The sequence below is a fragment of the Mesoplodon densirostris genome, chromosome 1, assembly GCF_025265405.1.
Source record: "Mesoplodon densirostris isolate mMesDen1 chromosome 1, mMesDen1 primary haplotype, whole genome shotgun sequence".
Classification (NCBI taxonomy): Eukaryota; Metazoa; Chordata; class Mammalia; order Artiodactyla; family Ziphiidae; genus Mesoplodon; species Mesoplodon densirostris.
The window spans coordinates 192,150,053-192,172,796 of record NC_082661.1 but is presented as its reverse complement, the minus strand read 5'-3'; the positions used below and the strand labels follow the sequence as shown (position 1 = coordinate 192,172,796).

The 22,744-nt window shown below is 36.0% G+C and overlaps 1 protein-coding gene across 1 annotated transcript in view; it reads right to left on the bottom strand.

Moving 5' to 3' along the window:
• Positions 1–5,694: 5,694 nt before the first annotated feature.
• MRPL1 (mitochondrial ribosomal protein L1) overlaps positions 5,695–22,744 on the bottom strand; it is a 58,949-nt gene continuing 41,899 nt past the window's right edge. The window contains exons 8-9 of the mRNA XM_060093082.1: positions 7,298–7,379; positions 5,695–5,887 (exon numbers count right to left, since the gene is read on the bottom strand). Coding sequence (XP_059949065.1) covers positions 5,769–5,887; positions 7,298–7,379 — 201 coding nt within the window. The 3' untranslated portion in view covers positions 5,695–5,768. The remainder of the gene's footprint in view (positions 5,888–7,297; positions 7,380–22,744) is intronic.

The following is a 22,744-nucleotide window of genomic DNA, read 5'->3' as shown; positions in this document are numbered from 1 at the left end:
CTTAGATCCCTTAAGCTGCACTGCTTCCTATCCTTTCCAAGTACCAGTTGTTTAACTTTTCCTTAGATTCTGTGAATCACTACATATCCTTACATTACATTTCTTCTCTGGTTAATTTCTGTTGACTGTAACAGGAAACACTGAAACAGCTGGATGTAAATATAATCAATAAAAAGATTACTACAACTTTGCAAGAAAGCCCATAGTATTTAACTTTTGCTTAACTTTTTGCCAGAATTTGCTTCCTTATAAAGTCTACATTAGTCCTACCTCTACTTCTGGAGCTTCATAGTATAAATATACTCCATCTTCTAAATGGCACACATTTAAAACTCTATCATTTATCCCCAAACACTTTCTCAGCAAAATAATTTATTTTCAAATTAAAACATATATGACTACTACACACTCACTAGAATGGCTATAATAAAAAACAGACAATTCCAAGTGTTGACAAGGATGTGGAGAGACTGGAACCCTTATGCACTACTGGAGGGAATGTAAAACTGTATAGCTACTTTGGAAAGCAGTTTATATAGCTTATATATTTACATAATTTACACAATATTTTTAAATAGACTTTACAAATAATCATCTAGGCAATGTCATCCTAGGCAACAATGCCCCTGAAGTCATGGTCATTTATGTGCAAGTTATATTTTCCTATAATATAGTAAAGCATACTAAACTCTTAAAGATGTGGCTCACTTACCATCAAAATTCATTTCTTGGTCTTCCTTGGTACACTTACTCCCCTTGGGGAAACACTGGGTTATTCAACTTAAAATTTACATAAATTAATTTTCATTAAAGTAATTACCAACTTAGGAAACAATACTATAAAGTTTTATGCAACATATGACAAGATATAGGAAGTGTTAAACCTTTCATTTAGCAAATACTTGAAAATTGCTTTTGGTTGGCTTTTTTCAAATAAAAGTGACGAAAGAGCTGGAGATGTGGGAAACTGCCAAAGCCAAGACATCACCCTTCCTACCTTATACCCAACATGATCACAACCATGTTATTTCAGGGAGAAAAAGGAGACCTCCCCATGGGAAGAAGAAAAAAAGGAAGTATATGAAATGTTAAGCAGTTACTTAAGGAATTATAGGTCATTGTTTTCTTTAAATTTTTTATTGTGTTTTCCTTTCTCTACTTGCCCAATTTATTTAATGTCCTATTTTTTAAAATAAAGCAATACAATAAAACTTTTTGTTCCTTTGAAAACCTTCAGAATGAAAACTATTATTTCAACCTATCCCTTAGTTACATTTCTAATTTCATATTTTGATTCAAAAACAAAAATTTAAGTGAAGATACCAATTTCTTCCTTCTTATTTTTTAAAGTATTGATACTTATATACAACCTTTTGTGGCTAGTTCTGTTACTATGTACTCTTAAGTTCTCAAAGCACTAGAAATAGGTGTTTTGCCCATTATTACATGAAAAATACAATCCAAAGAACCTAAATGTCCTCAATGGCCAGAGTAGAACACAAAAACATTGGGTTCTGAAACATGGACCTAAAATTTTCTTGTAATTATAGCTTGATTATTCTTAAAACTCTTTATAGGGGTTTGCTTTTAATTACTCTAGCAAGGATGAGGACGAGCTGGGGAGTGGTAGGTAGATGGAAGGGATAGATGTACCTAGAACAAGAGCATGATGTTGATAATTGCTGAAGCTGGGTGGTAAGTAAATGGGTGTTCTTTTTTTCTGTATATTTGAAAAAATTCTATAATAAAAGTTAAAACAGAAATGAATTCTTTAAATTCTAAAAATGCATTACTGCAGAGTGACAACTAAAGCAACCTCTGTAACATGCTCAAAGCAGAAAAATAAATAAATAAATAAAACTCCAGGGGTCTATAAAGTATTTTTGCTATTTTATCTGTATAGTCAAATGAGAAAACAAATATTTACCAATAAGTACACAACTATTTAAAAGTTGTATGAAAGGTTACTATTGCCACCTACTGGACACTGCGATTACTACTTGTTACTAAAAAAAGTCACTATTGAGTAGGTCTCCCCATCCCACCATAAGCCTCTGGTCTTTAACAAGATAATGATAAGTAATACCATTAAACTTATGTTTACGTGTGTTTATATTAGTAATGTTAATTAATAATGTTTTACCACATTATTTCTAACAACATGAAATGCCAACTACAAAAGCTGTGTCATAAAATTTTTGTTAGAAAGTACATTGATGATCACCTTATGATGTCCTTGTTTTACAGAAGATCCCAGATTTTGAGTTGTTTTCCCATAGGAATTTAAATTGTTTACACATAGGGATAGACCAGGAAGCTAGAAACTAGTCCTGGCTCTTAAATTCAGTGCATTATCTTTTTTTTCATCTCAGTCTTTTAAAATCTTGACTTTTATGAAAAATTTTTCACCTTTTATAACTTGGTTAATTGCATACACCAATGATTCTCAACCTTGCTGCACAAGAATTACCTGTCAAATTGGAAAATAAACTAATGCTGATACCAAAGCCAGGGATTTTTTTAATCCAGGGTTAAAAGATCCATTACTAAGTATCAGTGGTTCTCAAAATATAGTCTTTGAACCAGCAACATCATCATCACCTGTGAATGAAACTGAGCAGGACCCTGTGGACAAAAGCCTTTCCTTGTCCTCCACTTCCTTGCTTGTAGGAAAAAGGTTTAGCCTCCTAGATGTTCCCTGAGTTCCAGAGGGCAGATTCAAACAGAAGAGTGAAGGAATGCAGAAATAAAGGAAAGGCAGTCAAGAAACAGTGCAGCGATGGGGCAGGGTCCCAGGTCCTCCTCAAGGGCTATACATAACAACCTGATAGTTCTCCAGGAACTAACCCACCCAGGTAGAGGATGGTAACTTTAGTCAGAGCACAAGCTCTGGATCCCAGACAGGTTGGAACCCGAAGGCTAATGATTGAGTTTCATGGAACATCATCCCGTTACCTCATCACCAACCAATCAGGGGAAGGTCACTCACCTTTCAGTCCGCCCTCCACATTTTGCCTATAAAAACTCTTCCCTAAAAACCTTGGGAGAGTTCAGGCTTTTTGAGCACCAGCAGCCCATTCTCATTGTTCGGCCCTTGAAATAAACCTTTCTCTGCTCCAAACTCCAACATTTTGGTTTGTTTGGCCTCACTGTGCACCAGGCACACAAACTCGGTTTGGCAACAGGAACTTATTAGAAATGTAAATTTTCAAGGCCTGATGCTGACTGGTGCCAAGCAATTTGTGCCTGCAAGCCCTCCAGGTAATTTGGATGCAGGCTAATGTTTGAGAATTACTAGTATTGATATTTACCATAATTATTTAAAACTTTTTACTCTTTTTAAATATAAGATTTTAATTTACTGTTTTCTCAGAAAGAAGAAAATACATTAATAACACAAAAGAGAGAGGTTTATGTGAAGAGTAATCTAGTGCAATTCTACTATTTTTCCAGAAGCATACCATTATGAACATTCAACATTACTTCTAGTTAGCCAATAGGAAAAATGCTCTAATGGAAGGTGAGGGAATAATTTATTCATAGGCCAGTTAATAAGACCCTGGAATGCTCTTGCCTAGAGCAAGTTTTCCAACCATATTTCCTTGTTCTGGTTTGTTCTGCTCAGAAAGGCACCTTTCTAAGACATAATTAAGACCTTTAGCCATATCATACCTTTTAACTCAGGAATGTCAGTTCTAGAAATATAGAGGAAACTAAATTATGCTCAAAGACTTTCTCCAAAGCATTGTAAATAATAAGGTTAAGGGGGACCTGAAAGCAAGTTAAATGCCCCAAAACTAAGAAATGACTCCATAAATTAGAGCATCAATAGGATGAAATATTGCCCAATCATTAAAATGATTTTCATATGAGATTTTTAAAAATATGGGGAAATGCTTACTTTATATAACATCATGTGTGTACATGTTCCCTCTGTTTCTCTGTCTCTCTTTCTCTGTCAATTGAAAAAGATAATGGGAAGCACCAAAATATTAATACTGGTTATCTGAGTAGTAGGACTCTGAGTGATTTATTTTTTTATATTTATTAGTGTTTCTAAAGTTCTCTATAATAAGAGTATACTTACTCTATTAATCAGAAGAAAACCCACAAATACAGTAATAGAGTTTCTACTCTGTGAACTAGGGTCTTTAAATAACAATCAGTATGCTTTCAGAAGACCATAAATGTGGGAGACAAGTAGATATCTTTTTCTCTCCACTCTGCACTGCTTTTTTCTCATCCCAGTCCTCCAACCTTTTTATTTCAACTTTCTTCACATCACTGTGCCATAACCCCATAACTAGACATACCAAGAAACTGAAGTGTAATTATTCAATATTTTAAAAATTTAAAATTGGTTAAATAGTTTAATTTATCTTAGAACACATAAAAAGGAGGCAAAATAGCCTAATGGTTAAGAGAACAGGCTTCAAAATCAGACAAATGTAGGTTTGAATCTTAGGTTGCCACTTTTAGGACCTCACACAAGTTTCAATTTCCTTAACTGTAAAATGAGAGTACCGCCCTTCTTACTAAACTCCTGCGAGGATGAAATGAGAGAATGCATATAAAGCATAAGATAGTAGTAGGCACTCAATAAAAGGTAACTGCTGTTACTGTTTTGTAGTTAATGCTACAGTTGTTTTTAGTAAACAGCCTTTAACTTTTAATTTTCCTGTGGGAAAAAAGGCTTAGTGGAGTACAATGGTTGTTCACAGTCTTTTGGACTTCTCAGACCACTAAAATTTCAAAAACAATTGGGGAGACCTATATGGAGCCATCAAAATATTCTTTACAAAGTGAGAGCTATTAAAACCCACCAACAAATTTATCAGGACTACTTTTTCATATAAGAAAAAGCCCTGAACATCCCCTAAAAAAAGTGGAAGACAGCCTCAGAGTAAAAGAAATCGTTCCCAAGAAAGGACAGTTGGCAACTGCATGACAAAATTATCCATATTTTTTTTGTTTTGTCACATACCAGTAAACACTTAAGGACCAACACCAGTATGCAAACTGGTAGCCTGATTCTTCATCCATAAATTACGTTGCTTTATCTACCTCATGGGATATTCACTCAACAAACACTAACAACTTGCTATTAAGCAGAGGAATTCAGGATCAAATAAAGTGTATAAAAACACCATACACAGTGCCTTGTATATTACAAAGCATCATTAAAATATACAATATTTTTTTAAATAAATAAATAAATAAAATATACAATATTGTTATTACAAAAAAATACAAATACTATAAATTGATTCCTAAGAGAAAAAAAAAGTTTTCCATCCACTTGTTTTAAGGGCTTAATCATTTTCTATATTCATGCTATCACAAAAGACATTAAGGAATTATTAGAATGAAGATTTTCCATATTTTTTCTTTAGAAAATAGTCATATTTATGATGTAGCTCATGACTCTGCCATTCTCTGCCTTATGGGAACTGAGGATGTTACTTTTCCCTCAGATGGTATGACTCTCAAGGGAAAGTTATTAAGCTAGAAATTGCTGCTATAATTACCAGATTGTAGAATCTGAATACTAAGGAAGAAAATTTAACATGATCTAAAAGTTAGGTTCAGACACAGAGCAAATTTTATTTTCTTAGTTTTGAAAGTATTATAGGATTTTCCAGTGTTAAAATTTACTTTCAAGTATGATGATCAAGAAATAACAAGACACCAAACTTAGAAATTAAACAGTTTTTAATTTTCTCTGTTGTTTCTTGATCCACTGAAAATAATTTCTCAATGCAACACATTTAGGCAGCTTTTTTGTCACTTTCTTTGGGTTCTACTTCTTTAGGCAATAATGACTCGATCTTTAGTAACAAACCTTCACTTGTTGAACTTCGAAGGAAAGCACGTACCACAAAGGGTCCTGAAAACAAAGACAAGAATCAATTTTCATTTTATTCCATAGATACCTAATGAGCAAATACAAACATACAACAAGAAACTTTATAGGACTCGTGTTATATTTTCACTTGAAAAGTACTGATATTACTGAACTATTATTTTGAATTATAACAAAGGGAAGATCGCTTCATTTCTAGAGTAGAAGACAAACTAGCTGTACCATAGTATATTAGAGATTTATAGATGAAACTACACATATTCACTAATAATTCATTTCTCTCTTTCAGAAGGTGATCACCTAGAATTTATTTCATTGCGAAGTCAACAGTAAAGGGAACAGGTGATGATATTTACATTTGATGGCAAGTTTCTAAATATTTATTTAAAACAGTCAGCGCAAATGCTAACTGTGTTACCAAACATTTAGTAAAATTCCTTAAAAATTAAAAAGCCTTTCATAAGAACAATGTTAAGGGACCCTCAGTTAAAATGGCAAAGAGAAGATAACTACATTGCTTTTAGAGATTTACTGTTCATCATTCTACTCCTGATATAGGTTCAGAGGCTCCTATACTCAAAACAAAGTTCTCCATGAAAGAGAAGAATCTATACACATACAGTCACTAAGTACTATGGTCATATCTAACACAACAGAATTAACAAATGTATTTATTCACCAGTGTGTTTAACTCCCAAAGAAGGTTAAACATAATGTGAGGTTGTGTTTTAATTATACACTTGGTTTATAAAATGAAACATGACAGATTCCTATAATGGTAAGCCTGTAAGTGCATAGTCAATTGAGGGTTACAGACTCTTGCTTGCTTTCAACCAGTGGAAAGAGAACACGTTTGTCTGAGGAAGGACTGTGAATGGCAGGTAATGCAGCGGGTGCCACACATGTTCCTAGCCTATGACACAGCTTCCACATCAAGTTTCACTGTTCTCCACGAATCACCCCATTTATAAATAGTGATTCTGTGGCATGATTAAAAACCTTGTTTCTTTTCTAAAATAAATAAGATTAAGAAAGCCAACTGCTAGTACCAGTGACAAAGTGAATGGTCTGCCTTCAAAATATCATCTGTCTCATAAATGACTTTAGGTTCTGCTTAAACACTACTGTAAGTTTAAGGCAATCCGTTACAGTTTTCTTTCAAACTTTATTACATTTAATGGTAGAAATAATGTGGGAACTTATAAAGGTTTCACGATGTATTCCTTATTAATGTTAAAGAGGTCTCCTCTCCAAACAACTACAACTTCTTAATAAGATCATTAGGAATCCTTTGGAGAATTAAGTTGTATTTCTTTAATCCCTGGAAATATTATTGTTATTGCAGTTGCATATTAACTGGATTGTTTTCTTAATATTTTACATTTTTAAAGTATCACAGAGCTACAAGGAAGTCTACCCCAGAGAACCACTTACCCAAATTCAGCGGTCTTTGCCTACAGACTTCACTGATAACTGCTTGCAGATTGGCAGCTATCTGGTCACTTGACATATCCAGCTGAAAGAAAAGGATATATAACATTAATGATGTGAAAGTGAGATGATAATACAATTTTTGGTAGCTGTATCAGTAGTTGTTCCAGACAGTTTTTTCAAATATTCAACTAGTGCAAATTATGTATTAGGAGACCCTACTGTGAAAGAAAAAAACTTCCATAACTTTTTTCAGAATACAACATTAACATGTCTTTACACGTCAAGACTTAATTACCTTTTAGAACACATTATAGCAAAGTGTTTTAAAGTTGCTCCACTTGTGATTCCTTGAATTCCAAGTAATTTCCCCACAGCATATCCTGGGGCAGAATACACCATTCCTCCCACCCTTTCCCTATCACCAAGGAATTAGTGATATTTTTTCTTCAAGTTATTTGTTTATTTTTTAAAAGAAACTAAGAAAATATTTAGAAGTTAATGCTTTCAAAAGTCCAAAATGAAACTACTTGACAACACACATTCACGTAACATCTCCCACACAGAGACATTTTCACGATGCTATGCTAACACTCTAACTCTGCAATAACAATTATCCTGCTACTTAGTAAAAGCTACAGTAAGTAAATATATAGTGAATGAGCCCTATTCATAAAACACCTAAACCCAGCATACATCTTTGGAAAGTCCTTGAGTTTATCATTCAAATTCAGTGCATGTTATTCTTCTTAAATATACCAGTTAAAATCAGTTCTATTGCATTCCTATGTTTAGAGGATTTTGCACTTTGCCAAATGAATCCAGTTTTTAAAATTCATATAAAACTTATAATAGTGTAATTGGCAAAAATTAGACAGTAAGAGTTCAAACAAGAATTCTATTTTCCAATGACTCTTGAGACCATTGTGAGAAATGTAGTACATAAGCAGAAAGAGAATTCCTCCTGAAACAAATTATTCTCATCATCATCAGACAACATTTATTTGACATTCACTTAGGCATGATGCAGTACCAAACCCTAAATGAGAAGGTTTGGGTATTACTGGAGGAATTTTCACTTTATGCCAATCCACAAGTGGGAGTTTGGAGAGAGGAAAAAAATCAAGCAATGCTTATTCTCCTTATTAAATCCATAGAACTTATAGACTTTAAGTTGTATTGAAGTAAGTAGTTCACTGACAGACAGGGCACCTTACATTTGCTACGGTAAAAAAAAGAAAACAAAACAAAACACCAAGAGTATCAACATGTGTCCTTTCATTCCTCTCTTAATTCTCCACTTTCCCTCAAAATGTCCTCCTTTCTATTATCAACTGAAGTAACCAACACAGCTCTGAGGAGTTCCTTTACCCTTTGTAAAGACCTATACCTACCTTAGATTTGGGAGAGCAATAGATACAAGAAAAAGCAAGAGGTCCAATATATCTTCCTTGATAGTTACAAGCTATACTGTTGGACTATATATACTAAACTTCTCAGATTTTTGTAACTGTACTTTCTGCAGACTTATATTGCCATTCCTACAATAAGCTAACAACATAGGCTTTAGAAATGCAAAACAAAAAAACAAACAACAAGAACAAAAAGAAATGCAAAACAGATGCCTTCAATGGTTTCATTAAGTTTTAAAATATACAAATTGTTTTAAAATATAGTTTACACTTTTGTTCAAATTTTAGCACCTCTAATTATCAGTACTATGTCCTCTACTGAATCTTAACATATATTTTTAGCCATAATACCTCACTTTACTTTTTCTTTTAGATATTTTGTAAAATTATGAAAAAGATATATTTTATGGGCATAACTTTGATTACACAATTGACTACCGATGACAAGATAGCTACGTAAAAAAAATGTATGCATGCATGCATGCATTTTATCAAAACTTGCATAGGGAATTTATTTGGGCCGACAATGATCTAGAGACAACTCAGGAAAGCAACATTTACAAGCTTCTCCATCTACATCTCAGTTGCTCTGTTCTACCAGTAGTGCTTTCCACACCGTAACATTCTGTGGCCTGACAAAGGTAAGGAGGACCATTTTGAGGGTATATTATCTGTTAGATTCTCAATAGCAGAGCATTAGACTTGGCAAAGCAGGAAAAAAGTGGGGGCGGGGGGAGTGGAACGGGTTGACCTTGAAGGCGATATTGAACTATATTAAGCACTGTATTTGTGTGTGTATATATGTGTGCATTTGAATATATAATAGTCACAACAGTACCTATGTTTAGCTAAAGTGATTGTCCACTACAGGGCAAAATAGTTATTCCTTGTTCTGTAGCATAAATGTTTTTAAGAAAAGACTGATTTACTGAATCCTCCCTTCTGCTTAACATTCTTATTATATCAGAAATAATTCCCTAAGCAGACTAGATGGAAGACTTCCCAAATATGTCAGGGTGGCGGCTCAATCGATACAGCTGAATTATACCTCTTTGCTTTAACTCTCAGATTTTCCTCTTTCTATGCAATTCCTAACCTTTGTTTTCAGTCACTCTCTACCATTACGAGAAAACTAAAAAACTGTGGTTCTTAACCATTGTTTGTCCCTTTGAGATGCAGACATATGCAGGACAAACTATAGTCATGAGAGTGTCTAAGACAGTGATTCTTAAACTTTTTTCAGGTTATCAAAACTTGCTCCAGAAAAATGCACACAGGCACACAAAAATTTTAGCTTATGCTTTTAGGGTCTTCAAGGATTCTTTGATTAAAAGAAAGGGGAAGAGAGAAGAAAGGCTCCTGAGGAAAGGGGCTCAAGTTAAAAGGGCTACACTTTGAGAACCACCAGTGTCGCTGTTTAATTCGGCTCAAATACTTTGAAGGACTAAGGACAACAGTATGGAAAAAGGATTCAACTTAATTTTCTACATTTTATAGAGGACAGAAATAAAAAAGAAAAAGCAAAGTATGTGTGCACAGTTTTTAAACAATCATATGTTCCACCTAAAGTGGCCAGCTTCTGTCACTGTAAAAGTTGTAACAGCCTCTAGATGACTGATCATTTCTAGCTGGGAACTGCAGAGAGGACTGCTGCTTTGGATAAGCACTTGTTAGAACACCTGACCTCCAAAACCCCTTCCAAGTGCAATGTTCTAGGGTTACAAAAAGGGTAGCCTGGCAATGGTTTCTGCAGGTGGGCCAATACTCAATTCCCTTGACGCCTGAAAGTCTAAACCAAGAAAAGGAAGACAAGACAGTCTGTGTATCTCCTATACAACATTAAGTAATAGTAGTAGTAGAAGTAGTAGCAGCAGCAACGGCAGCGGCGGCAGTAATAGTAATAGTAATAATAATAATAATACTAGAGCAGCTCTATTTATTGGGTGCTTACTCTAAGCCAAACTCTGTTCTAAGCATTACATAGATATTCTCATTCATTTCTCCCAAGTATCCTAAAGATGGGAACCATTATCATTCCTTTTTTTTTTTTTTTTTTTTTTTTTTTTTTGCGGTACGCAGGCCTCTCACTGTTGTGGCCTCTCGCGTTGCGGAGCACAGACTCCGGACGCACAGGCTCAGCGGCCATGGCTCACGGGCCCAGCCGCTCCGCGGCATGTGGGATCCTCCCGGACCGGGGCACGAACCCGCGTCCCCTGCATCGGCAGGCGGACTCTTAACCACTGTGCTACCAGGGAAGCCCTATCGTTCCTCTTTTACAATTAGAAACTGAGACTTAGAAAACTCTGTAACTTATTCAAAAGCACCCACATGATAAGGAGTGGCTCAGCAGCTATGTGCATGAGCTCTAAAGGCAGAGAAATGTGACTTTGAACCCCATTTCCACCATTTACTAGCTTGTAACCCTGGACACAGCTAGTAAGTGTTGGTAATCCTTAATGAAAATTAAAGTGTCAGTTGTCTGGGAAACACAAATGAGTTGGTTATAAACTAAGGGGAGAAAAAGAGGAAACTAAGTGAAATACTGAAAGGGAAAGAATTTACATTTAAGTGGGAAAAATATGAATTTTTCTTTTCACCTAATGAATCCTTTCCTACCTTCCCAGTTTTTAGATGTTAACAGCGTACAATTCAGCAACATTTACTTGGCCTTCACTCTTTGCTGAGCAACATGCTGGGGACTAGGAACAGAAAGATGAGTAAGATACAAACCTTAACGTCAAGGAGCTCACCATCTGGTCACTAAAATACAACATGACAGGTGCTACTCTAATCAAATGAACAAAGTGCCACAAGGGTAGAGAGGAAGAATTGACTGACTTTGGCAGAGAACGCTTCACAAAGGTTATATTTAAATTGAGTCTTAAAGGATGAAGAATTCTGAAGGACAAAGAGGATCTTCTAGGCAGATGGAGCAGCAAGAGGTAATGTGAGAACAGGTGGATCATGTGACCAGAAGGCAGCTCACTATATCTAGCCCAGGGTTGCAAACTCAAATGGCTACAGTGGCCACAGCAGGTAACATGCATGATTGAAGAGGACTGGGTTTGAGTGCATATGCATACAGGACCCACGGGACACAGGCTGTGCATAGGTGGAGAGCACTGCTCCATAGGGAAGAGGCAGCAGCCATTGAGTGCTAACAGACTGTTACACTGAGGGCTCTGAGGCCGGTTTATCAGAACTCTTGACTGGTGAAGAACAACCAGAAATCTGGATTTCTATGTGACATTATCTAGTTTTTAAATACTGAATCAATAAAACAAAACAAGTCTGGGGGCCAAACTCAGCCGGTAAGCTGCCAATTTGTAACTCTAGACTTCAAGCTGCATCACTGAAAATAACAGGAAATCCTGAATTTGAACTTGACATAGTGATTTGACACTAAATTATAAAAAGATTTGAATGTAAAGCTAAGATTTTAGAACATATTCTGTCAACAGTGAGAAGCTACTTAATGTTTTTAAGCAGACAAATGGTATTTCTGGTTTACGTTTTAGAAAGAATTTTAGAGGAAGGGTGTAAAACAGGAGTTGGCAAACTTTCTCTGTAAATGGTCAGACAGTAAATATTTGGGGGCTTTGCAGGCCTAATGGTTTCCGTTGCAAATACTCAATTCTGCTGTTGTGGTGCAAAAGTCATCATAGACAATACATAAACAAATGACCACAGCTGCGCTTCAAGAAAACTTTACTTAAAAAAACAGGTGGAGAGCTGGAAGTGGCCCACAGGCCACAGTTTGCACACCTCTGGTGTGGAAGATAGACCAAAGGATGTCTGAGAAAGTGAATGGGCAAAGGAAACCATTACTTTTTGCTAAAGCAGAAAAGATTTTTGTTTTGTTGTGTTTAACAGAAAGCTTTGTTGGGTGCTGATAGACATGGTATCCTATAATGCATCTACTATGCAGATGAGGCAAAAAAATGTTTTGTCAAGCTAAGAATTGCATTGCCATTTAAAATAAAAGTAGGAAAAATGCTTAGCAACTGTTTCAACAACTGCCGTAAATTTTATATACGCACTTGAAACAAGATGTTGCATTGGGCCTTTCTGGAAGTTTCTTCAGGACTGATGACCAGGGCCTAAATCTGAAAGCAAAAAAGGCATGTAGTGCATGCCCTATATTTTACAGAAAGATGCCAACAATTAAGGCCAAAAAGTTCTCACCATAATCAACCACCATGCTAAGGAGAAGCAGGCCAAGAGGCAAGGCTCCAAGAGGCTCTTGTGTAGCGACTGGGGGCGCTGCCAGAGGAAGATACTAGCTTGCTGAACATATGCTTGAAGGACATCAAATAAGTAAGAGCTGGTCACTGGCCAGAGAAGTGGCAACAACCAAAGTAGGGACAACAAATACAGGCAGATAAGACGGGGCAGTTGCCTCTTCTCCCTTATTCCCTTTGTTAAGCCTCTACCACAGAAGTTAGGCCTGGAACAGGGGGTAGGGAGTAGGGATTCAGTATTCAGTAGGAGTAGGGATTCAGTATTTAGAACTGAATCAAGTCACTGCAGCACTCTACAGTCTAGAGTGGGAGAAGGTGTGAGTGAAATTTTACTAAGCCCTCCCTGCTTCAGATCACGAGCTATAAAAGCCTGGTTCCAAACTGAACAAGGAAAATCTCTGGATAGCAGATCACAGTTTTGAACTGAATCTCACTGCACTTTTAATTACTGAGAGCCACTAGAGTTATGCCTGTCACCTAACATGCCTGTGCATAACAGAGAAGAAAAATTGTACATGGCACACTTGGAATCAGGGGATGGAGAAGACTATTTCATGTTTGTACTCCATTAAATTCAGACTTTTCAATAGAGCTGTACATTTACACATAGACTGTATTCTGTGCACATGAGAATTTATGTGAATTTATGTTCATAGGAATCATGGTTATAATAATGAGTGATACTGCAAACAATCTAAATGCCCAAGAAAAAGAGTAAAATTGAATAAATTAAGATATATCCACAATACAGCTATGAAAATAATACTTTGTAAGAATTTTAATGATTTCGGAGAATATTCAAGATACAGTATTTAAGGAAAAGAGAATAGAAAAGTCGATATATGACAGCAATTACATAAAAAATAAATGCATAGTGCCTTGGAAATCTCCTCCCCTTTCCTCGAGCCCTGATGATATGCCTGCCTCCTGCCCCTTAAAATTCATTTACTCCCCTCCCCTCAGGGAGAAGGTGTTTTTTTTGTTTTGTTTTGTTTTTTTGTTTTTTGCGGTACGCGGGCCTCTCACTGTTGTGGCCTCTCCCGTTGCGGAGCACAGGCTCCGGATGCGCAGGCTCACAGGCCATGGCTCATGGGCCCAGCCGCTCCACGGCATGTGAGATCTTCCCAGACCGGGGCACGGACCCGTGTCCCCTGCATCGGCAGGCGGACTCTCAACCACTGTGCCACCAGAGAAGCCCCAGAAGGTGTTTTTAGGGCTCGAGGCTTCCCTTTTCCATTCCTTCATCAAGGTTTCTGAATAAGGTTTCTGCTCTGCTACAAACACACACAAATACATGCATAGAGAAAGAGCAGTAATGAAAAGCACTAAAATGTTACCAATTGCAATTTTAAAATAACGTTTATATTCTTATTTATGCTATTCAGTATTTTTCAAATATTATTATGTGCACGTTATCACCTGTTGATAAAAAAAAAAACTAGTTTTAGTTTAGCATTTTAAACTATAAAACCAGTCCTTTAAAATGCTATAGATGGCGCTTCCCTGGTAGCGCAGTGGTTGACAGTCCGCCTGCCGATGCAGGGGACATGGGTTCGGGCCCCGGTCTGGGAAAATCCCACATGCCGCGGAGCGGCTGGGCCCGTGAGCCATGGCCACTCAGCCTGCACGTTTGGAGCCTGTGTTCCGCAACAGGAGAGGACAAAGCAGTGAGAGGCCCGCGTACCGCAAAAAAAAAAAAAAAAAAAAAAAAAAAAAAAAAAGATACTATAAATGACAAGGCATACTTTATTTCTTCACATTTCCCTGAAACAAAATAAAAACCATTCTCACTTTTGGTACTGAGGGATAGACCCAGACCTCCACATCCCCCCACCACCATGGGTCCTAACAGCTAATTATGTTGTTACAGGCTTATATATATATTTAATTATATTTTTTGAATTGAAAGGCAGTAAAAGTAACCTTTTTGGGGGTGTACAGTTCTATAAATTTTAACTCCTGCATATATTTGAGTAACTACTACCACAGTACTGGACACAGAATCCAAAAAATCCTTCCTCATCCCTCATGTGGCCTCTTTTAGCCACTCCTAATCCCTGGCAACTTTTCATCTCTTTAAAAATGTCATACAGGGCTTCCCTGGTGGCGCAGTGGTTGAGAGTCCGCCTGCTGATGCAGGGGATGCGGGTTCATGCCCCGGTCCGGGAGGATCCCACATGCCACGGAGCGGCTGGGCCCGTGAGCCATGACCGCTGAGCCTGCACGTCCGGAGCCTGTGCTCCACAACAGGAGAGGCCACAACAGTGAGAGGCCTGCGTACCGCAAAAAAAAAAAAAAAAAAAGTCATACAGATGGAATAATTATATGTAACCTTTGTTTTCTTTCCTCCATAATTTAAAAAAATATGGTAAAATATACATAAAATTTACCATTTTAACCATTCTGAAGTATACAGTTCAGTGGCATTAAGTACATTCACATTGTTGTACCACTCTGACCATCATCTATCTCTAGAACTCTATCTCCTGCATCTAAAAGTCTGCATCTAAAAACCCATTAAACACTAACTCCCCATTCCCTTCAACCCCCAGCCCCTGACAACTACCATTCTACTTTCTGTTTCTATGACTTTAACTGCTCTAGGTACCTCATATCACATTTGGAATCATATAATATTTGTCCTTTTGGACAAATATTTGGTGGAATCATATATTTGTCCTTTTGTGACTGGCTTATTTCATTTAGCATGATGTCTCTAAGTTTTATTCATGTTGTAGCAAGTGTCAGAATTTCCTTCCTTTTTAAGGCTGAATAATATTCTACTGTATGTACATACGCATTTTGTTTATCCGTCCAGCCTTAGATGGACACTTGGGTTGCTTCCACCATTTGGCTATTGTGAACAATGCTGCTATGAACATAGGTATACTTATACCTCTCTGAGTCCCTGCTTTCAGTTCTTTGGGGCATATGTCTATAAGTGGAACTGATGGATCTTATGGTAATTCTGTTTAAATTTTTGAGGAACCGCCACACCATCTTCCACAGCAGATGCACCACTTCACATCCCCACCAGCAATGCTCCCCATTCTCGCCAACACTAATTTCTGTTTTTTTGGTAACATCCATTTCAATAGGTGTAGTGCAGTATCTCATTTGGTTTAAATTTGCATTTTCTTGATGGCTAATGATGCTGAGCATCTTTTCATGTGTTTATTGGCTATCTGTATATCTTATTTGGAGAAATGTGTGTTCAGATACTCTGCTCACTTTATTTATCTTTTTATTATTGAGTTATAAGAATACTTTATATATTTTAGATATAAGTCTCTTATCAGGTATATATATATAGTTTGCAGATATTTTCTGCCATTCAGTGGCTTGCCATATCATTCTGTTGATAGTGTCCTGTGATGCACAAAAGTCTTGTTTTGATAAAATACAATTTATCTCTTTTGTTACCTGTGCTTTTGGTATCAGTATTTAACCTTTTGAGACTACTTTCGCTCAGGTTACAGTACGTAACCTTTTGGGACTGACCTTTTGTTGTGTCTATCAATAGTTCATACCGTTTTTTATCACTGAGTCATACTCCATTATACGGATGTACCACATGTTTTTTTTTTTTAATCCATTCACACATAGAAGGATAACTGAGGTTTTTCCATCTTTTGATGATTATCACTACAGTTCCTATAAATATTTGTGTTCAGATATTTGTGTGAACGTTAAGTTTTGATTTCACCACAAATGTTTCAACTCTATGGGAATGGAATTGGTGGACCTTACAGTAAACGTATGTTCAGCTTTACAAGACACTATCAAGCTGTTTTCTAGAGTGGCTGTACTATTTTGTATTCCAACCATCAATGTATGAGAGTTTCTCCATAATCTTGCCATTTTTTAAAAAAGTAATTTTCTGCACAATACTTCCTCCTTTCCTTTTGAGATGCTGATGATATGAAAGTTAGATCTTTGTTATCATCCCATAGGGCCTTGATGATCTTTTTTTTTTTCCTATCTTTCATCTCTGCTTTTTAGATTGAATAATTTTTATGATCTACCTTCAAGTTCTCTGACTCTTTCCTCTGTCACCTCCATTAATTTCAGCTCCAGAAGTTAATACATAATTTTTATGAGATCCCTTTCCTAAGTACCCCACCCCTTGATATCCCCAGTACTTTCTGGTTTCCTGGGGCTCTCCTTTTCAGCACTCTGCCCAGAAAGCTGAGGTTTTATTTACATTTTGCCTCTTACTTCCTCCAACTGTTTTGGCAGTGGGGGTCAACTGGCAGGAAGACAGAGAAGATAAGAAAAGGGTGCATGCCCCTACCTCTTGAGACCATAGATCCTCCAATCAGAAAGCGAGGCAACCCCATTCCTCAATTTTAGATACCTGTGTCTTCCTCTGCACCCACTGTCACTGTTAGGAGCCATGATCTCTATTTCCCAAGCCTGAGGTAAGAGGTCTTCTCCTAGAGCTCTCCTGGGGCTCTCTGCCTGCATTGATGTCTACTTCCCGGTTTCAGGCTATGTTGAGACCAGGCCATGTGACAACACAAAAGGAAAAATGGCAAACTCACCGCCAGTTTGGTGGTACTTCAAATTCTGGTCTTCCCTAATTCACCTGTTACTATTGACTTTTCAGAGTCTTCAAATAGCTGCTCCATGCATTCTGTCCAGGTTTTATAATAGGTGCACTCACTGAGAGACACAGGGTGTCATATGATTATTACACCATCTCACTTGGAACCAGAACTTCCCAGGCTTATGTTTTATATATTTATATTTTAGGGTTGGCAAACGTTTTCTGTAAAGGACCAAAGAGTAAATATTTTAGGCTTGGAGGGTCACATATGATTTCTGCTGCATATTCTTTTTTTATACAACCTCTTAAAAGATCATTCTAAGCTCACAGGTGGTACAAAAACAGACCATAGAGCCATTGTTTTCCAACTCCTGTATTAGAATACATTATTTATCTCCAAGTATACAAAAATTCATGCAAAGACAAGGTGTAGTATGATTTATGCTTTACATCACTTTAACAAATCAATATCTTTACCAAAATCTATGGGTGCTATAAGGCAAAAGCAGCCTTCATCATTGCTCATGATAAAGTTGTCTGAAAAATCCGTAATTTTGTGTTACATTTAATATATTTAATAATTCATAATAGGATCTTATAGATGTTTTATTGTTTACTGTAAATACTGTATTACTAAAAGTTATTATTTGTTTAGAAGTAACACTAATGAAAATTACAGGGAATTATCTTTCAGATCCATTCAATTTCTTTTACAAGGATTTGGATAAAGACAGAATTCAGTAAAAGCTATCATACTTATCACTGGTTTTTAAAATAAAGCTAACAAAAGAAAGCTGCGTGTGCAGTATACTGACAATTACTTATTAACAAATGGGTTGGCAAACAAAGGAAAGCAAGTCAGTTTACTTCCCTACTGCATGTTATGTCACATATTTTTCATCATGTGTTATTCTATTGATCAATGATCATTATTACATTGTTGAGTTACTGCAATGAATTAAAAAGCAAAGTTAGCTGTTTCTCTCAAGTGGTATGGTTTTTCTTATGCTATTATTTATATCTGATTGAAGGGGACAGTCACACTTCCAATCCCAAAAGTTCTGGGAAATTATCATCTGATTTCATGACAGTATAGATAAGAAAACTAAAAATGATAATAAACTATTTTTAATTCTAATATGCCTACTGGTAAGAACACTGATAAAAATCCATACAATGGATATACCCTAAAATACTACAAAGACTATTCATCCCAGTTAAATAAATATACATCTCTCACAATAAAGCATCAAGCAAAATGCTGGCACATATTGGGTCCAGGATAAACATCATTTTCTCCTCTTTCTTAGCCCCATACTTCTAGAAATCTAAGATCTACTGCCAGTCTACTTCCTTTATTTTTAATGAGAACTTAAAAAGTACAGAATTTGACTTTTATATTCTACAGTTTATTTTCCACCTTTAAATTTCCTTATCTATGACACAGTACACTGCAATATACCAAAAATAGTGCAACGAAAGAAAAGTTAATCATCAACTGGAAGAAATGGAGGAAAAGGAGGAGGGGAAGTGGCAATGAGCCATGAGCCAATGAGCTGCCTCCTTGTATCCAACTATTGTTTGTATCTAATTGATATAAGCAATACTCCTTGTTTGCCACTTTCTCAACTTGTGGATCTAGATGCTTCAAAGTAAGGCTTCATTTTCCATGCGCTATACTACTCACATCTTGTTTAACTGAACTCCGACACATTCACTTTTCCTGTTCTAACATGTTCGCCAAAACTGAAGGCTCTGATTTCAACACAAGATTTTACTATGTTTATATTCCCTTGCCCTGAACTTGTTTATTTTTGTTACCATATACATCATCTTTTATCAGCTGGCAAGTTGAAAATATTCTTGCCACAAAACAATTCACTATTACACAAGCAAAACATAGTGATACACACCTATGAATGGACCATGTCTACAACTTTAAAAAGAGGGGGGAAAAAGCACATCAAAGACACTACCTTTATATTAAGTATGTCAAAGATCCAAGTATATTTGAAACCCAGACAAGAAACACTAGTCAAATCAGGTCTTGGCATGATTTATTATAAACAGAAATCTGAGATGTCCTATCCTCTGTTTTTTCTTTCTTTTAAGAAAATGGTTTGATTTGCCAATAGCATTATTATTTACAAGTCTTCAAAATCTGGATATTTACATGATTGTAAAAGGGTTCCAGTTGTTTTTCCTTTAATGCTATGATAACCATTCATGTCAAAGCTAGGCTATTATATTACATTTAAAAAATGTTCTTCAAAATTTCAATTATATTTAATGAAGTTTTTAGAAGTCTTCCTCAATCCAAATTATTTAAGAATTTATGTTCTAATTCCATATTAATACATTAAAAGAAATAGCAATAGTTTCTAAATTAAAACAGAACAAGTGGCATACACATTTTGAAAGTATAGTTTCTTTAGAATACTTTACTCTTTTATTTACTTAAGTTGATTTCACAGGATACTAGTAGGAATCTGTCTTGTGATATAAGAAAATAAATAGGAAAAGTAGAACTCCACTCACAGGAGGAATCAATGTTTCATAATAAACTTACTGACGCCACTGATTTGGAATTAGTAATAATTCAAAGACTGTCAAATATGTTTTAAAAGTTTTATGATGTAATGAATGTGAATGTAATGAATATGATGTAATGAATGTGATATAATGAATGTGAATTAAGATTACAGGAAAGGGGCTTCCCTGGTGGTGCAGTGGTTGAGAGTCTGCCTGCCGATGCAGGGGACATGGGTTCGTGCCCCGGTCCGGGAAGATCCCACATGCCGTGGAGCGGCTGGGCCTGTGAGCCATGGCCGCTGAGCCTGCGCGTCTGAAGCCTGCGCTCCACAACGGGAGAGGCCACAACAGTGAGAGGCCCGCGTACCACAAAAAAAAAAAAAAAAAAATTACAGGAAAGTATTTAAACATCTTTAGAGAACACTTACATTAAAAACACTGTTTAATATAAACCACTGATTTGTTAATTATATAGCATAATTAACTGAGGCAGCATCTATCAAGCAACATTTTTGGATTAGATACTCTATGTTATCAAAGTTAGTTGTATTTCATTGAAAAACTAGTCTGTGGTATTCACTTTCAACTAATTCACATTAATTTTCCCAAAAATTTAATTCGATTTTTCATGTCTTTCCAATATGTAGGTGGATGAACAAGGAGGTAGGGAAGAGTAGAGAAAAAAAAGAGATACAGAAAAAGAAAATAGAAAAGAAAAACTTCAGAGAGCTATTAAAAGAAGGAAAAAATAAAAGGAAAGAGAAAGAGGGAGGAAGGAAGAAGGAAGGGAAAAGGGAGCCTGAAAACAAGTATCAAAAACAAACTACATTAAAAAAAGAAACCTACAAATAATAACAATTATTTTTAAATCATGTCAAATAATTTTCATCAAAGTACCAGAAATGAACTACCTCTTCATCTGGAGACTGAAAAAGTAAAACCACCATGAATGTTCAAATGGGAAGGAAAATATTACAAAGCTGCTCAAAAGCCTATTATAATTATTCTTGAATTAATCCTCATCTAATCTCCTGCCTAGATTGGTGGCCAGAATTCTGAGAGCCAGGTAAGGGAAGAGGACTGGGTGGGGAGGAGGGAAGGATTTCTCAACATTCCATATACATATATTCACTTAATCTCCCTGTTTTCAATTTTCTCAACTCCTGATCTCCCCCAGTAAGAGACCTTTGTTTTAATCTTTCCCGCCATCTGCTAGCATGGGAAAGGGCAGTTACCCAAGGTCATGAAATATGTAAAAATCTTCAAGAGTTTTCAACTAATCCTATTTGAGAGGGTTCTTGCCCCATCCCCACACATACCATTAACACTCAGTTCCAGAGATATCTAGAGCCAGATCCTAGCCTTTTTAAAGATCCTGAAATTTAAATTATATTAATATTTTGGCTTTCTCCATTGCTGACTTAAGATTTGACATTTTCTAATCAGTTACTACTGTGGTATGCATCCAATCCATCTTTACCTGGAAGCCTCAGAGCACATGTTATTTTCAAGTGTCCATGTGATACTTGGAAAAAGAATATTAATCTTATACTATGGGCCACAATGAAAGTCTCAAGGAATTTTTTAAAAGTAGAAACTAAAAAGGATGCAGTCTTCAACCATAAGGCAGTCAAACTAGAATATAGTAAAAAAAATTTTTTTTTTGCGGTATGCGGGCCTCTCACTGTTGAGGCCTCTCCCGTTGCGGAGCACAGGCTCCGGACGTGCAGGCTCAGTGGCCATGGCTCACGGGCCCAGCCGCTCTGCGGCATGTGGGATCTTCCCGGACCGGGGCACAAACCCGTGTCTCCTGCATCGGCAGGCGGACTCTCAACCACTGCGCCACCAGGGAAGCCCAGTAAAAATTTTTTAAGTCAAAAATTTTTAAATACTCTCCCAAATAAGAATAAAAAGTCCCATGGCAGATTATTTAGAAAATAATGACAAGAAAACTAAATATCAAACATGTAATTAGAGGCAAATTCACAAATTTAAACTCTTATTAAGAAAAAAAAACAACTCACAAACCTCATATAAAACTTAGAAAATTAGAAAACAACAAAACAAATCTCAAGATAATATAATAAAGAAAAAGGGCAAATCAATAATTTATAAATAGAAAAAAATAGCAATAAATTCTAAAAACTATACTAAAAAACAAAAGTACTTTAAAAAACATACACAGGATAGCACAGGGAACTATATTCAATATCCTGCAATAAACCATAATGGAAAAGAATAGGAAAAAGAATGTATATATATGTATAATGGAATCACTTTGCTGTACAGTAGAAATTAACGTATTGTAAACCAACTATTCTTCAATAAATTTTAAAAAACATATACAGAAAAATGTCCTATTCTTAGGCTATGCATATAAATTATGCATATAAAATATTTGCATATTTTATATGCAAATAAAAGTGTTATGATGAATGAAGTGTTATGATGTCTGCAACTTAATTTTAAGTGGTTTAGAAAATATAAAAGAATATCTACTGTTTTCTCTAAGCAAACTACTTATCCTAGTTTTTCTAAGCAAATTGGTGAATCTAGGTGATGAGTATATAGGTGTTTGTTATACTATTCTTTCAACCTTTCCATTCATTTAAAATTTTCCAAAATAAAAAACTGAGGAAAAAGATATGCTGACATTGAGGGTATTTAAAAATAAGATCTTAAGCTCTTTCAAGTAAGAGCTTAACTAAGTTTATTA